The sequence below is a fragment of the Schistocerca serialis genome, chromosome 4, assembly GCF_023864345.2.
Source record: "Schistocerca serialis cubense isolate TAMUIC-IGC-003099 chromosome 4, iqSchSeri2.2, whole genome shotgun sequence".
NCBI classification, from domain to species: Eukaryota; Metazoa; Arthropoda; class Insecta; order Orthoptera; family Acrididae; genus Schistocerca; species Schistocerca serialis.
Genome location: NC_064641.1, coordinates 452,792,509 through 452,810,076, shown reverse-complemented (window position 1 = coordinate 452,810,076; position 17,568 = coordinate 452,792,509). Strand labels below are relative to the sequence as shown.

General features: G+C 38.8%; 1 protein-coding gene across 1 annotated transcript in view; it reads right to left on the bottom strand.

Annotated features, from left to right (window-relative positions):
* LOC126475091 (protein lava lamp-like) overlaps positions 1–17,568 on the bottom strand; it is a 177,497-nt gene that overhangs the window by 62,875 nt on the left and 97,054 nt on the right. Inside the window, exon 8 of the mRNA XM_050102662.1 lies at positions 11,892–12,020. Coding sequence (XP_049958619.1) covers positions 11,892–12,020 — 129 coding nt within the window. The remainder of the gene's footprint in view (positions 1–11,891; positions 12,021–17,568) is intronic.

Below are 17,568 nucleotides of genomic sequence, written 5' to 3'. Positions count from 1 at the left end.
ACCGCAGGTTACTTTCCAAAGCATCAAAATCGATATTGCAATGCGCTTTTGTAAGCCAGTCATAGCTCATGTCACGTGACCTCACCAGCTGATGACAGCATATATTCAGAGCAAACATAGAAATAGGAGAAGTTAATGGTTTAAATTAACAGACACAGTGTTCCTTTCACATATAATATTGGTATCGAAGATTAATAAGCTGCAAGAGAAGCTAAGCTTTCACATATAATGTTGATCTTTTTTGCACATTTAAGATATATCAAACAAACATGCCAATAAAATTTTTAATAACGACATAAATGTCTGCTCATCTGGTCTCAAAATTCTTATAAATGGTCATCCTCAGAGTTGATTTTTTAAATGAGAATCAAATACTCTGTGATTTAACAAATTCATCGTACATTCTCGCAGATAGTTCAACTTGCATAAAAGGAAATTTACTTTGAAAGTAACACTTTTCAAACCACCATTCGCAATATTTTCCCGCAACCTGTTAGAAATAGGTTTGTTTCAGCAATTGCCAGAGAGCGCCAAATAACAGGTGTCACTCCGCTTGCGCAGCAACGATAATGCAGGAAGCCCGTATGTTTGTACATGTTGTGTCATAACAGAAACAAGACATCAGAGGATACGCCAAGAGCATCTGAATTTTATGAACCACACTAAAATGCATAATTCGGCTTAAAGTGCACATTTGTATGTCCAGATTCAGACATAAATTTTCTTGGAGTACCACTACTGTATTATCTCAAGTTTGGTTATTTATCATAGCGTAATGCCATACACTTGGAAATGAGACACTTAAAGTGGTAAAGGAGTTTTGCTATTTGGGGAGCAAAATAAGTGATGATGGTCGAACTAGAGAGGATAAAAAATGTAGACTGGCAATGGCAAGGAAAGCGTTTCTGAAGAAGAGAAATTTGTTAACATCGAGTATAGATTTAAGTGTCAGGAAGTCGTTTCTGAAAGTATTTGTATGGAGTGTAGCCATCTATGGAAGTGAAACATGGACGATAAATAGTTTGGACAAGAAGAGAATAGAAGCTTTCAAAATATGGTGCTACAGAAGAATGCTTAAGATTAGATGGGTAGATCACATAACTAATGAGAAGGTATTGAATAGAATTGGGGAGAAGAGGAGTTTGTGGCACAACTTGACAAGGAGAAGGGACCGGTTTGTAGGACATGTTCTGAGGCATCAAGGGATCACCAATTTAGTATTGGAGGGCAGCATGGAGGGTAAAAATCGTAGAGGGACACCTGGAGATCAATACACTAAGCAGATTCAGAAGGATGTAGCCTGCAGTACGTACTGGGAGATGAAGCAGCCTGCACAGGATATAGTAGCATGGAGAGCTGCATCAAACCAGTCTCAGGACTGAAGACCACAACAACAACGCCATACATGCTCGAAGATGAAAACGTGCATCTGAAATGCAGCGAACAATTGAAACTAGCCAATAGTGTGGAATTAACCACTTCGTTTCAAATAAATTGACTGTCTCAGTTGAAAAGATTAATAAAACCAAATTTCTTTAGCAAACCAATAAAAATAACTTCCATTGTTAGAAATGTGGGAAAAAATAAAATCTGCAACTAATAACACATTTTGGCCTTCCGAAATTATGTGAATGTGTTTTAATTCACTTGCTAACTCCTGGCTACAGAAATCCCTTTTATTTTCATTTGACGTAAGAGCAATAAACGAAGAGGAAACAGCAAAATAACTGAACGTAAACATGGGTCACATGGAAACTACCCACCTCCCCACTACAACTCAGACTGCTCTGTGTAGCAGTCCCGGATCTACAATATTTCTGAACCGGAGCAATACTAGTTAGTGGCCCCCCCCCCGCCCCCCCCCCCCCCCCCAAGCTTTTCTGGTAGGACCCCAAAAATTTAAAAAATTGACTTTCCAAAAATGTGTTCATTCTGTAGTGCACACCTTTCTGAAGAGCCTGATACACAAAATATGTGTGTTCAAGGAAATGTAAGACATATTATTTGGTTTTAAGTATACCAAAGTGCAGTGCCATGCCTCTTCACGCAGCATTCTTCTAATGCACGTCACTGTATTTCGCTCTGTGGAATTCAAACGTGTATATATTGAAATGGATGCCATCAAACTATATTCAAGATAGTGGAAATAAAAACATCCTATGGTGTGTCTGTTGATGGATGCCATCAAACTATATTCAGGACAGTGGAAATTAAAGTGTCCTGTCATGCCTTTCCTGCTCCCAGTCAGCCAGTTTGACATCCTGTCCCTCTCAGTTAAAACTGGATGGGATTATTTGTAAACAGGAGAACAAGATCTCTCAGAAAATTTGCACCCTTTATTGCCTATTAGCTAATAACTTGCTGTTTTGTGTGACATAAAAATAAATATAGGATACATAAAACCATCAAAGACAAGAGACAAGCAAGACAGTACACATTTCTTCAGTCCTTAAGTCCTAGCATTTTTCTTTCTCTAATCTTGCTACAGCTTTACATGGCGTGCTCTCCTTTCTGCGAAACAATCTATTACCTCATCAATGTTCGTCAAACATTTTGCTATGTGAAGAAACAAAACATCATTGTATAATACTGAAAAAGCTGTTAATACAAACGGCACCGAGACTGGTGCAGTTTCTCAATCTGATCATGAGTATTTTGTCACTATCTGCCTGTCTAATATTGCAGCAACTATAACACACACCAAACAGATGAGACTGTTTTGGCACAAATTGTCATTTTTCTAACATTGCAGAATATAATTCTCGAAGTACCAATATCAAATGCCTGTTAGGCCTACTACAAGCAAAAAGCTTTATGTTAGTACATGTTTAAACATTTCATTCACACACTCCAGCTTCTCAAGCATGAGATCGAAAAGTAGTAGTTTGAACTTTTTATATAAATTTGGGATCGCCATATTCTTCCGTAATTTGTGTGATGTCCTCGTTTCTTGTCCTTCATCGTTCTAACAAACAATTTTGTCATTACTAATTCCTGTAACTATTCCTGCCAGTGTCAAAACCTATTCTCCTGTTAGGCATTATTACATGTTTGTACAAGGCGTTTTCCGCGCTACTCCCAGAATAGAACAAGCGGCTTCTAGCCAGGGACTGTGCAACTGACTCTTAATAGTGTAGTAGTCTGGCCAAAAATTTTCTGTCAAAATTTTATTTTCTTGGATTTTATTTTATTTTTTGAGTCTAGGACATAAAATAATTACAAAAACTAATAAGTATTGATTCACATAACAAATTTGCAAAATTAAATATGTACAGTAGTATTTATGACACAGATTCAATAATATATACAAACAAGCAGCAGATAAACAAGCAGCAAGATGATTATATTTTTTGACAGGCCCAGTATTCGGCAGTTATCACAGCAGTTTTGCTGGCTGCAGTAAGATCACAGATAGTGCATACACCTGGTAGGTTTCTGCAAACTAGCAGATGTTGTTCGTCCTGTACGTCACCACACTGGCAAGTTTCCTCCTCATTACTGAAGCCCCACTTCCTGAGATTGGCTTAGCACCTTGACACCCCATCTTGCAATCTGTTCAAAGTCTTCCAGGTCACGTATGACAGGTCTGAACCTTCGACTATTTCCTCCTTGACTGTTATGTGATTGTCTACAGCTAGGGAGTCTCGCCAAAGCTCCTCTCTGTGAGTTCTGGAAGATGAATGAATTGCCATAGTTTTCTGTAGGAAGCTTTTTCTTGACTTCAGTCTTGGCTGTTGAGGGTCATGTCTAGGATGTCTAGGGTCGATTTCTTGTTTTTTCTTCTCCACTTCTGTTGCAGCTTGCCTTCAAATGCGTGGCAGTGCTATATACCCATAATTTGGTACAGCTTATTGACAGGAGTAGGTCGTAAGCAGCCTGTAACAGTGTGTCCTGTTTCAGGGCTGTATCTACATGTTTAGCATGTGCAGAGTTTTGCCAGACGGATGCTGCGTATTCTGCGGCGGAGAAACATAGTGCCAAGGCAGATGTTCTAAGCACTTTTGGCTGGGCACCCCAGGTGGTTCCTGTAAGTTTGCGGATGATGATGTTCACGCTTCTACTTTGAGGCTTGTTTCTTCACAGTGGGCTTTGAATGTGAGGAAACGGTCCATCTTCACCCTAAGGTATTTGGGAGTTTCGCAATGGAGTAGTTGTTCTCCTCTCCAAGTGATGTTCAGTTTCCTTTTGCCTTCCCTCTTTCTAAGATGGAATGCACAGACTTGGGTCTTTCCAGGGTTCGGTTTCAGTTAGTTTTCATCGTAATACTTGGCCAAATTTTCAAGAGCTGTTGTCAGTTTCACCTCTACTTCCTCAAGGTCTCAACGTGGGCAGCAAGTGCTGTATCATCAGCGTATATGAATGCCTTAGTTGAAGAGTTCATTGGCTGGTCATTTGTGTAGATATTATATAACAGCGGAGACAGCACACTTTCTTGAGGGAGACCATTTTTCTGCATTCTCCATCGGCTCTTCTTGTCTTGGAGAGAGACGAAGTATCTCCTGTTTTGCAGCATACACTGAAGGATCTGAGTTAGTCGGTAATGCTTTGTAGCTAAGTGTACTTTTCTAAGCAGCTTTTTGTGGTTAACAGTATCATAAGCCGCCGTGAGGTCGTTGAAAGCCACACCTGTTATTTCACCTCTCTCATACCCATCCTCAATATGCTGAGTCAAATTAAGGATCTGTCCACAGCAAGACCTTCCTGGTCAGAAGCCGGACTGCTCTTTTATGAGTATTTTATCAATATACTCTGATTTTCGATTTAGGATCAGCCTTCCCAACACCTTGTACAAATGACAAAGGAATTAAATCAGATGGAAACTTTTTGGGTCTGCTGGTTCTTTCCCAGGCTTTAAAAGTGCTATTACCTTGGCTTTACACCAGATATTGGGGATTTGCAATTTTGAAATGCAGGTGTTCACAAGGTTTAATATCCACTGTTTTGTGGCAGGTCCAAACTTTTTGATTCGTTCCGTCCGTATTTTGTCTAAGCCAGCAGATTTATTACTCTTCATAGTTGTGAAAACTGTTTCCAGTTCTTTTAAGGTAAGAGGGGTGTTGAGATACACCTTTTCATCTGCCTGTCTAATGAATTTAGATTTTTCTCATCCTCCTTTAGTCTTGCCATTGAGAAGTAATTGATGAGCAATTTTGTCAGGGGTTATCTTTGAGAGGTCAGGGGGAGTAATGATAGGGTCATAGTTGAGGGTCCTCAATAATTTCCACGCTTTATGGCTATTCTGTTTCATATCTAGGTATGATAACAAATCACACCATTTTCTGCTTCTGGAAACTGATATGGAATTTAATAGGTCCTCACCTGTTTTTATTGTTTTATCAGAGAGTGGATCTATTTCAAATAGCTGTTCATATCTCTCCAGCAGAGATTTGGAGTCTTCATCGAGTCCTGGGATATAGTTCGTTCTGCATCCCCTTGGGATATATTTACGTGAGATGACTTGGACTGTTTCAACAAAATCATCATACCTCTCTGGTGATGCGTAGAGATTTAGGACTTCCATATCAAGTTCTTGTGTGAAATTCTCCCACTTTGCTTTATTGAAGTTAAATTGTCATTTGAGCTGGACACCCTCTGGTTTCACAGCTGCTTCAACAGAACAAACAACAGGTCTATGTTGTGTGCGTGGGATTACTTCTGTAACATACTTCTTTACTTGTTGGGCAATATGTTCACTGGTGAAGATGTTATCTGGGTTATAACCTCTATGCCATCTGCCACTATTGAAGGATCGTGGTAGCTTCGGGTCATGGTTTATCATCAGTCCCATTCGTTCCTCCAATCTTCCAGGTCTTCTCCATTTTTGTCAGTTTCCTTGTAACCCCATGATGTACTGTGGTAGTTAAAGTCGCTGATTACTAATTTTGTTGGTTGAGAGTGGAAGTTAGGTGGCTCCTTGAAGCAGAATTTAGCGTTAGGTGGTTTATATATGGATGTCACTGTACATGACTGGATTTCCACTGTCAGGATCTCTATGTCGTTATGTGACGTGGAACCTACTGAGATGATGTTTTATTAGGTTCAGTAAACACTGTACTACCATATGTTATACTTGGTCTTTCAATGAAAAGTTTCATTCCATTTACTTTTGGTCTTCGATCTTCTGGGTCTCTATGGGTCTCTTGAATTAACAGAAAATCACAGGCTGTTTGTTTGCAGATGTTAGATAATAAAACTTCTTTATCAGATGAAATACCTTCTATATTAATCGATATTATTATAAGGGCTGGCTTAGATAAAAGCCTTTGTTCCTTTTGGTCCTGATGGTGGGAGGATTCGCTGCTAGGATTCTTCCCAATGCCCAGGGTACGCCCGATCGTGCTAAAACTCATCCTTTCTTTGTCAATAATAACCCTTGCACAATCTTCGTGGAGGCTCCTTCCTTGTACCCCCTCCTCGGATACACTGAGAAGATAACATATTATCTTTCTTACCTGCTATTCCTGTTAGTCATTTATTTCCACTCTGGTAGTCTCAATCTATGGATTTCGCTAGTAATTATAACACTGCAGATCATTCACAAACCCAGTCAATCATATAAACTAACAGCACTGGGCATTCAACCATTTGGCTTTATTCCGCTCAGCTCGTTTACCCGCATCCCCTTCTGTCTGCAGGAAAGTTTATTCCTAGATGTGTCTGGGATTCCCCTGGCAGAGACATCACATACACTATGCATGCTTTCAAAAATCAACTTAAGATTCATTCAGAAAACAGCTTAGAATGTGTTCAAAAACCAACGGGGATGTGTTTCAAAATCATATGAATACTCAATATACCAACATACGCTGGATGCTAGGCGTTTTGTAAAATAATGTTTTTCTCCTCGAGAATATGAATTTGGACCCGAACCCCCCCCCCCCCCCCCTTTCCCCTGAAATTGCTGCCAGAGGCAGATACTCCAGTTTACTGCCCCCCCCCCCCCTCCCCCCTTTTCCAGATCTGGGCCTGCCACGTAGACAGCAGTGGGAGGAGGTACTACTCATACGTAACTCAACTATGCGTGTGCATGAGCCCGCTCTCAACTGCTCAAACGAATCTAATGTAAACAGTTGTGATGTCATGCTCATCGGAGGCAATTTGTTGTTATGAAGCATTGCATAGTTTTCCTAAAGCGTTTGACACATTCCACTGTTGGCAGATGCTTGTACGAGCAATGTGTTTTGTTGTTGTATATGGCACATTTCATTTGCAACGTAAGTTTTATTTTTCGTTTTTTTCTTTCTCTCATTCATGTTTTATTGCCCCAGTATTACTCTGCAGTAGCAGGATACAGTAATATCCTTTGTTGGAGTAGTGGTTCTTACCAGTCAAAATTACAAAAATATAACTGAAAACTAAAACAAGTCACAGAATTCTAAAGAATTCCCTGGTTTTTTCCAGATTTCTCTGGGATGAAAAAATTCCTGGGTTTTTCCTGGGTCTCCCAAGTCATTTACACCCTGAAACATCATCACAGAATCACCCTGTGTTTATGATAAAGTTAGCCATAGAGGAATTGCAGCACTGAGTAAGAGTGAAGTAGATTTTTGCAACATTCCAGGTGTTTTATAGTTTGTTTTTTACAACAGCTTGTATTTAATTCCCATTTATATAATAATATAACCTCCATCTAGTATGACTGCTTCATCAGACTATGGCAAAAAGTCTCAACTGCAACTTGTAAACCTTGAATATCTTCTATATGCAATACATACAGATAATTAAAAACACGATATACAGGCAACTGGCAGACTTTTATCCTAATGAACTGGCTGGCTTAAGCAGCAAGACAAGCTTTCAGAAGGTGGAAGATTAGAGATTAATATGTCATCCATACTGAGGTCATTGGAAACGGAGCACAAGCTCGAAGTGGGGAAGGACAGAGAAGGAATTTGGCCATGTCCTCCTCAGAGAATCAATCCTGGTACTTGCCTTAAGCAATTTAGGGAAACCATGGAAAACACAAATTTAGATGGGGATATCGGGATTTATATCATAACCCTCCTGAAAGGGAATCTAACACCTTACCACTGTACAACGATGCTCACTGGGGACAACCCTGGCTGCTCTGTAGTTTGTTTCATCCATGTGCTCAAGACCTATTAACAAATGGAATGATTGGTTGGTTGATTTGGAGGAGGGGACCAAAAAACGAGGTCATCGGTCACATTGGATTTGGGAAGGATGAGGAAGGAAGTCGACCGTGCCCTTTCAAAGGAATCACCCCGGCATTTGCCTGGAGTGATTTAGGGAAATCATGGAAAACCTAATTCAGGATGGCTGGATGTGGGTTTGGACCATCATCCTCCTGAATGTGAGTCAAGTGTGCTAATCACTGCGCCACCTTGCTCGGTAACAAATGGTATTTACTATTTAGATGCAGAACTACATGTAGTTTTCAGGACATTCTACCATAGGAGATGTAACCAAACTTAATTCTCCATGTACACTGACTTAGTGATGGCCCTGATGCCATCAAGCACTAGTGGTCACCAGAGAAATGATGCCAGTTCACCCAAAATACCCCGCTTCTATTGCCACACGTAACACGTCGAGAAGACAGTGTTATTCTGCTGAGTAGCAGGGCACGCTGGAATTTAGTGCCATGAAATTAAGGGAGTGGCTGCCAAGGAGGCCCGCAAAATAACTCAAAGACTACTGACTGTAGAATGAAATAAAATCCATCTACATGCAGCAACTTCTTGTTGAGGCACACTACTATACATCATGGGTGGAGGTGCAGCTGGAAGTGAGAGAATAGGGCATGATCAGAGAAGCCAACTATCCCTCACACTGTACTATGATGTACACATTGCTTTTATAAAGATAGGGATCCCTCCCCTCCCACCCACTGCCCAACAAGAAGTGCTTGTGATATACAACTATCTGTAATCACATTTTGAGAGAGAGCATATATTTTGCCAATAAGAATGCAGTCCATATTTTTGACAATGGTTTTGCTGTCTATTTTAAAAGAAGATACACAATATGCTAAAGGCTTGCAGGTTTTTCTTTATCTTTCTATATTTTACACAGAGTGCTGGAAAGGAACATTTATCTTGGCCCTCAGAGTAGTTTTAACCAACTGTTACAAGTGAAATGACTTCAGAATATTTCTCATAGATATTTTGGCGAACTTCACCTCTTTTGCTAATTCAGCAATGTTATGAAAAGGGAAGTTGCTACTCACCATATAGGGTGGATGCTGTGTTGCAGATAGGCACAACAAAAAGACTGTCACAAATAAAGCTTTTGGCCATTAAGGACTTCGTCAACAATAGACACACACACACACACACACACACACACACACATTCTCTCTCTTCATTTCCCCAATACTGCAGCCATGTGTGTGAGTTGCATTTGTGTGTGTGTGTGTGTGTGTGTGTGTGTGTGTGTGTGTGTGTCTGTCTACATCTATTGTTGACGAAAGCCTTAATTGCTGAAAGCTTTATTTGTGACAGTCTTTTTGTTGTGCCTATCTGCGACTTACTTTTGATAATTTAACTACTCTATTTTTTATTACTGTTTTTGATGAGTCAGTTTATTAGAACAACAACAACAACAACAGGAGGCCAAGTTGTCATAGCAATTTGTGAGGGTTTTTTTTTGTTTGTTTGTTTGTAATAAATGAGGCATATTGTTACTCTAAACGGTACTTGTAATATGACAGCAACTGATAAAGACTGTAATGTGGAGGGAATTTGAGGAGTAATGTGTGCTTCCCCAAGATACGTACATTCATCACTACAACGAATTTCTTGCAAGCATGGAACATTTATTTTCCTTCCATCAAGTGTTACTGCTTTCCCAACACCAAGTATTACTGTTCCTTCAAATGTCCTGAAACAACTTACTTACTCTACAGCTTGGAACCATTTTTTTTGGTGACGTTCTTCTCCACCAAGATGAAGTAACTCTGTGGATTACCTTAAGCAATACGTATGATTTACATCATGTTATTGTTGTCATCTTCAGTCTGAAGACTGGTCTGATTCAGTTCTCCACACTAGCCTTTGCTGTGCAAATCTCTTCGTCTCTGTGTAACTGCTGCAACCTACATCAATTTAAACTTGTTTGCTATATTAGAGCCATGATGTTTTTGTTGTTGTCATCAGACTAAGGCTGGTTTTATTTAATCCTCTCCACTAGTCTATGCTGTGCAAGTCTCTTCATACCTGTGTAACTACTGCAGCCTACATCAATTTAAACTTGTTTACTGTATTTGAGCCTTGGTCTCTCTCTACAATTTATATCTCTACACTTCCTTCCATCACCAAACTGACAACTCCTTGATGCTTCAGGATGTGTCCTACCAATTGAGTGCTTCCTTTAGTCACATTGTACATGAAGTTTTTTTTCCAAAATTTGATATTCCTATCTAATCTTTAGTGGTCTTTTGTAGCATCACATTTCAAAAGCTTCCATTCTACTCTTGTCTGAATTGTTTATTGTCCACATTTCACTTCCGTTACACAAAAGAGAAATACCTTCAGAAATGATTTCCTAAGATTTACATGTACATTGAATATTAACGAAGCTTGGCTTTTTTCAGAAACACTTTTTCTCACTACTGCCAGTCAGCATTTTATATTCTCCTTACTTTAACCATCACCAGTTATTTTACTGCCAAATAGCAAAACTCATCAACTACTTTGTGTGTCCCTTTTCCTATCTAATTCTCTCAGCATTGCCTCATTTAATTTGATTACATTCCATTAACCTCATCTTACTTTTTGATTACACCACACAGCTGAAAATTCAAAGCACAGTAAAAATATGAAAGATCTCTCCTTTCTGTAACACTCCATTGGTTTAAATCATAGCTATCCATGAAGTGATTACAGGTACAGTCAAGTGGAAAGGATGGAGGGAAGATTAGGGTTTACTGTCCCGTTGATATCAAGGTCACTGAAGATGGAACAAGTTCAGAGTGTTTCAAGGACAGTAAGGGAAATCGGCTGTGCCTTGTCAAAGGAACCATCCTGGCATTTAGCTGGAGCGATTTAGGGCAATCACAGAAAACATAAATGAGGATGGCCGGACATGGATTTGAAATGTCATCCTCCAAAATGTGAATCAAGTGTGCTAAATGCTGCACCACCTTGCTCAGTAGTATAGCGGAAAATGACCGCAATAAAAATACTTGAATAATGTCTGTACTTACAAGAATCAAAGTAATCCTAATTCTGAGCTACTTTCAGTATTTACTCGAATAAATTGCATTATTATTGCTTTCCTCCTGATAAAATTTAAGACTTTAGCCAGGAAGAGAATAAGATGGTCATAATTCAATCTAATATCGCATTAATTAACGTCTTCCTATTGCTAAGCAAACAAAAAATTTCTCCAACATGATAAAAATGTGCTGTATGGATTCCATTGCAAACATTAAAATATAAAATGTCAGATCAACATGAAATACAAAATGTCAAATCAACATAAAATACAAAATGTCAAATCAACATGAAATACAAAATGTCAAATCAACATTAAACACAAAATGTCAAATCAACATTAAACACAAAATGTCAAATCAACATTAAATGCAAAATGTCAAATCTGTTGATAAAATGAGAAACAGGAATGGTTGACAAACATAAGCTGAAGAGCAGTTACTCAGATTAATGGATTCCGATATAAACAAGTAAGCTGGAAGTAACACTGAAATGCAACAGCTGATATAATGTTCCACTGCACTAATTACAAGCTACATGCAGTTGACAGGCATAAAACACCAGTTAAAAGTGGAACATGACCAACAAAATAAAGACAGAATAAATAAATGTGTAAAACAAAGTGTGTGTGTGTGTGTGTCTCTGAGCTACAGGGCAGGGAAGACTTTATTTTTGTGCACTTCGAATATTAACGATGCTTGATTGTGTGTTTACCTTGTATTAAATCCAGTTTCTCAGACTCAATAAGAGAAAGTGCATGCAAATGGGAATCCAAATCGAGGTTTTGCTGTTTCACTCTGTCTTCTAGCTCTATTACCTTCTGCTTCCACAGATCTTCTGATCCTGAAAATCAAATCAATTATGAGTCTTTTGAATATGTGAGAGTAATTAAAAGAGTTACAAACAACTGTTGGGTTATTTGGGGGAGGAGACCAGACAGTAAGGTCATCATCGCATCAGATTAGGGAAGGATGGGGAAGGAAGTCGGCTGTGTCCTTCAAAGGAACCATCCCGGCATTTGCCTGGAGAGATTTAAAGGAATCATGGAAAACCTAAATCAGGATGGCCAGACGTGGAATTGAACTGTCGTCTTCTGAATGTGAGTCTAGTGTGCTAACCCCACCTCGCTCGGTTTACAAACAACTACCTGAGACCTAATTTTCAGGCTGATACTGTAGCCTTTGTAGAAACATGTAATTTACATGGTCATTTCTTTAGCAGAATAGACTGTTTCAGTTAAACATTCTGAATATGTAATATTTCCCACAGAGTCATGAGCACAACTCATTGTAAAGGTACAACACATGACTGAGGATACTTATAAGCACCAGGATTTATTTCTAAAGTAGTTTTGTAGAACATATTACATAATAAATCACTTTAAAAACACTTAATTTTGTGTTACTGGAACTTTTACACCTTCAACACATAAATGATTCCAGGGTATTTAGTTGCCTGTCTGGATGAACAGACATTAATGATGATTGACATCTGACTGAAATAAATGTAGTGAATGCTAATATCTTGGCATCATCTTTTTAGGTATTGGTGTCTATCTATTAGTGACATATGAAAACTTGTGCCGGACTGGGACTTGATCGTGGATTTGCCATTTATTGCACATAGTCACTTTAACCACTTTTTCTATCTGTGCATGCTTCTCTGAATGACCCAAACTTCTGTGTGTCACACTGTCCTCATCCCTACTGAGCAAGGTGGCGCAGTGCTTAGGCACTGGACTCGCATTCGGGAGGACGACGGTTCAATCCCGCGTCCGGCCATCCTGATTTAGGTTTTCCGTGATTTCGCCTAAATCACTCCAGGCAAATGCCGGGATGATTCCTCTGAAAGGGCACGGCCGACTTCCTTCCGCATCCTTCCCTAATCCGATGAGACCGATGACCACGCTGTCTGGTCTCCTTTCCCAAACAACCAACCAACCTCATCCCTATACCATAGAGCCCTACATTCTTCATTTAATGCTCTCAGCTTTATTCTGTATTGCCGCACCAGTGAGAGTTAGGCTACGAGGAAAAGTAAATATTACATGCCAAGGCAGGTAAAAAAATGTTCATATCATAGTTCGATGGCTCACAAGAAGCAGGAAATATGGGTTGGAGTCCCAGTCTGGCATGAATTTCACAAGTCACTAATTGGTAGCACACATCTATAACTAGCACAGCTGATTGCACGATATTCACGTTCAGTGAATTCATTTCGAATGCTTCTAGATAGTTTTGCAGCACAACACTCAAGATGGACAAGTCACACTGTACTTCTGTGTACCTGAAAATCTATCTATTAGACACAATGTAGCCACGTGAACAGCCATTCAATTTTTTTTTTATGCTACTGGTTTCAAGCTGTTCTGGCATACTGACATGTAAGTTATAGGGTGTTGAACCACACATTGCACACCAGTTGGCACTGTGGATAGAAGCCACTTACAGGAGGGAAAAATAGACAAGAGAGGAAAAATATAAAAATGACAACTGAAGAAAGCAAGAACAACTATAAAAAAAAACCTATATGTTTTTATCAGTGAATTTTCAAGTATCAAAATGTGTGATGTAAATGGTCATATCTTTTGGTTGCACTGATTCTACTTGATGTGGCTACCTGTACTTGATGGACAACAAAGTGATTCTATATGGGTTTTCATTTTGACTGACTGAGGTACAGAATCCTAAAAATGAAGAAAACTGAACACAATAATAACGTTAAAATATAAACAGCATAACAATAAAAGTGAAGGAAATCTGGCAATCTTCACTGCCTACACACGAGTATCTTCTAATTCCTAGAATATGGGTCATTTATTTACTTCACTTGTCACACCTGCAGGAACTCTACTCTCTTCTCAAAGGCTAACTTCAGTACAAATGTTATGGCTTTCTATTTGCCATACATTTATGAGTATGCAGACAGGGCCAAAGAACCAGTGTTCCGTGCCTATAATGCAACTATTCTTCTTGTGGATCACTGTACTGTTCAGTACTGGCCCAAAACAAACACTGAAACATTTCTTACCCAATTCAACACCTTGATCATTCCAGTTAACTATTGTATGAGACACTTTCAAGAAACTTTTCCTTTCAGCCCTCTAATATCTCTCTTTATTTATTTGATTTTTATTTATTTATTCATCCAGAGACCATCTTAAAATGAAGTAAGACGGTAATAAATAACTAAAAAATATAGATAAAATGGTTCAAATGGCTCTGAGCACTATGGGACTCAACTGCTGAGGTCATTAGTCCCCTAGAACTTAGAACTAGTTAAACCTAACTAACCTAAGGACATCACAAACATCCATGCCCGAGGCAGGATTCGAACCTGCGACCGTAGCGGTCTTGCGGTTCCAGACTGCAGCGCCTTTAACCGCACGGCCACTTCGGCCGGCAAATATAGATACAGAATACGAATATCCTAGATGCAAATGCGGCTATGTGACTAAAAAAAACAAAAATTCAGTTAGAGCAACCCTCTTTTACAGTTTTTCAATGGCTGCCTAAAGCTGTATCAATCAGGCTGCAAAAATTACTAAGACATTTAAAATGAGGTGGGAAAATTGCATGTGGGTGCAAAGGTAGCCATGTCTTCAATGCACTGAATAGCAAAACCAGCCAAATCCTAATCCTCTGCAATAGAGGCTTAGTCTTAATGAATCACGGCTGCTGATACGGATGCAGAATCAGACATGTCATCTTGCCACACATTACACTTCATAAAAGTTACTTTTTTGAGCAGCCTGTGACTAAAATGTTTATGTTGGCAGTATTGGAGAGAACCTTATATGTTTTTGCTTCTATTGCTCCTTCATAAGAATGAAAATATGAGAAGGCATTGTTTTATGACAATGGGACTGGCTGGTGTGCTCATGTCATTGATGATTTTAGAAGGACTTTGTGGTCAGTTTTATTGTAGGATACTCCGAAATGGATGAGGGTAATGGAGAGAAAACTTCTACTACCGAAGAACATGTCAAAGAACCTCACAAGAATAATGCTGAGAGCACTGTTAACAATAACAGGAAAGAGGCCATGAGAAGCTGTAGTTCCAAGAAGAGATGAACAATTATGGAGCAATGGAAACAAAATGCCAAGAAACAGAAGAAGTAAGGAAGACCTCTTCTTATAGTAATATTTAAATATTTATAGGTTACATGTTTAATATTGCTGGAGCCATGTAACTTCACCTCTGCTTAATCTCTTCATTGCCGGGTAACCTCTGCAAATCTACAACATAATTCTCCCTTTGAACACATTTCTCGTTAAACAGAAACACAGTACTTCTAATTGTTTTGACTTAAAACCAGTACCTGTTGGGTTTCAATTAATTTTGTTTGTCATCTTTAGCTACCATCTGAAATGGTTTCCACAGATGCTGAACCGTAAACATCTAGCTAGAGAGCTGAAATGTAGGGTGCTCACTAAGCAGGGCATACGGCAGATCTATGAAAAGTTTTACAAGAAATTAATTGAGACTGGCAGAGCAACTCCATTTCACAGCATGTGAGCATGTCCTCTCCTCAAAAAAGTAAGATGAGAGGAGACAAATGTCAAAAAAGCAAACAACTACAAATTTTGTACTCCCAAGAAGATGTGAATGAGCTTCTAAAAACATAAGGGTTTGCAGAGTGGCTTTCATTGGGATCTTGCAGGTCAAAAAATGAGACTCAACCCATTTTGTCAGAGTATGATGAACGATTCCTCACCTGCAAAAGCCGAAAGGAGGGGAGGTGACAGAAGAACAAAGTTGTATGAAGGTATGAAAACTGCGGCTGCCAGACACATTGAACAATTCAAACCTATTGAAAATCACTATTCTAGAGGAAACACACTTCATCACCAATATTTGAGCAGTAAGTTAAATATGAGAGTAATGTGAGCAATGTTCAGTGAGAAAAATCTGGACATAAAGCATAACTACTACTGGGCAGTATTCTGAAATAATTTTAATATTGGCTTTGGAGCACCTGGTGTTGACACATGCTCTACATGCTTTTCCCTAAAAAGTATGATTTCCTTGGAAAATCGACCAATTGAAAAGAAAAATTTAGAAAATCAGCACATAGCTCACAAAAATTTGAGGTAATGATAAGGATGACATTGACGGTCAACTTATTTTAAGTTATGACTGCCATAAAAATTTAGTCCCTCCAAAAGTCCCAGATCAGGCGGCCTATTGTTCAAGATAGATGTCACGGTGACATAATCTCATGTATGTATCTTTAAAATTTTCCAAACTGAGCACAATTGAAAACCCTGCAGTCTATGTCGGCACACTGGAGAAATTCATTTCTGTAGTGCCCTTAGTGTTGGATGACTGCAAAGCGAGAGACTGAAAGAAGTTTGATGATGATATCATCAAAGCTCGTGGATCTTGGCACTTCCAGTTTCTCTTTTCTTCTTCTTTTCTTTTCTTTTTTCAATAGTGCTTACACAGACGGCAAACACAAATTCATGTCTTGTGCAGGGAGAGCCATTCTTCAATTTGGAGAAGGGAGAGTAAAAATCTCTTTTTAAAAGAGGCAAACAATTCATGAAAAAAGCTCTTCCTAAGGAGATTCCAAAAGGAACCCCCTGAGAAAAGGTAAAATTATGGACATCAATTAGGTTCTAGCACCTCACCAGGGAGAGGCATGACCCAAGGAGGAGAAATTAAAAGTACACTAAAGTTTTTGACCATCAGGAGGTCACGGAAATGGGCAAAAATCAAAACGGCAAAGCTGAAGACCTTGATTTTGAGCTTTTGGATGATGAGGATGCCCGAAATGATGTTTAAATGCAGTTTAAGTCATTTTACCTTGTGATCCTTTTTTCGAAATATTTCATTTACTGATGATTTGTTTCTAAAGATTTCCCATTTTCATGAAAAGTGTTACTAATATTACGTCTGAATTGAATTAAGTCTGACTAAGATTATTACTGTACCTTGTGATAGTTCAAGTTTTATATTTTTATGTAAGGCTTTAAAACAATACAATGTTCCAGCATTTTGTTCATTTAAGCTTCTCTCTTTCAAGCTATTTTAAAATGCTTCTGTATTCTACCATACTTCCCGACACAGCCAGATGTGCACCAAAATTATTTTTGCAGCTTGTTTTGCAACCGATTACTTTTTGGTCACAGCCACTGATGCAGGCTAAACATAAATTTCGATATAAAAATAATAATTTAGTAGATAATGAAGGATTGTAGATATTTTCATCATTGGGTTGGTGTATTTTTCCATTTTTATTGAGAAAACAATCACATTTGTAACACTGCAATAAGAGTGAGGGTAATTTTTCTGCATTTCCCCAAAATCTTTTAGCACTGATATAGCCACGTGTGCACCTGGGCTACTCGTATATAAGTAGGCTTTTATGAGTGTAGGACATGCTGTG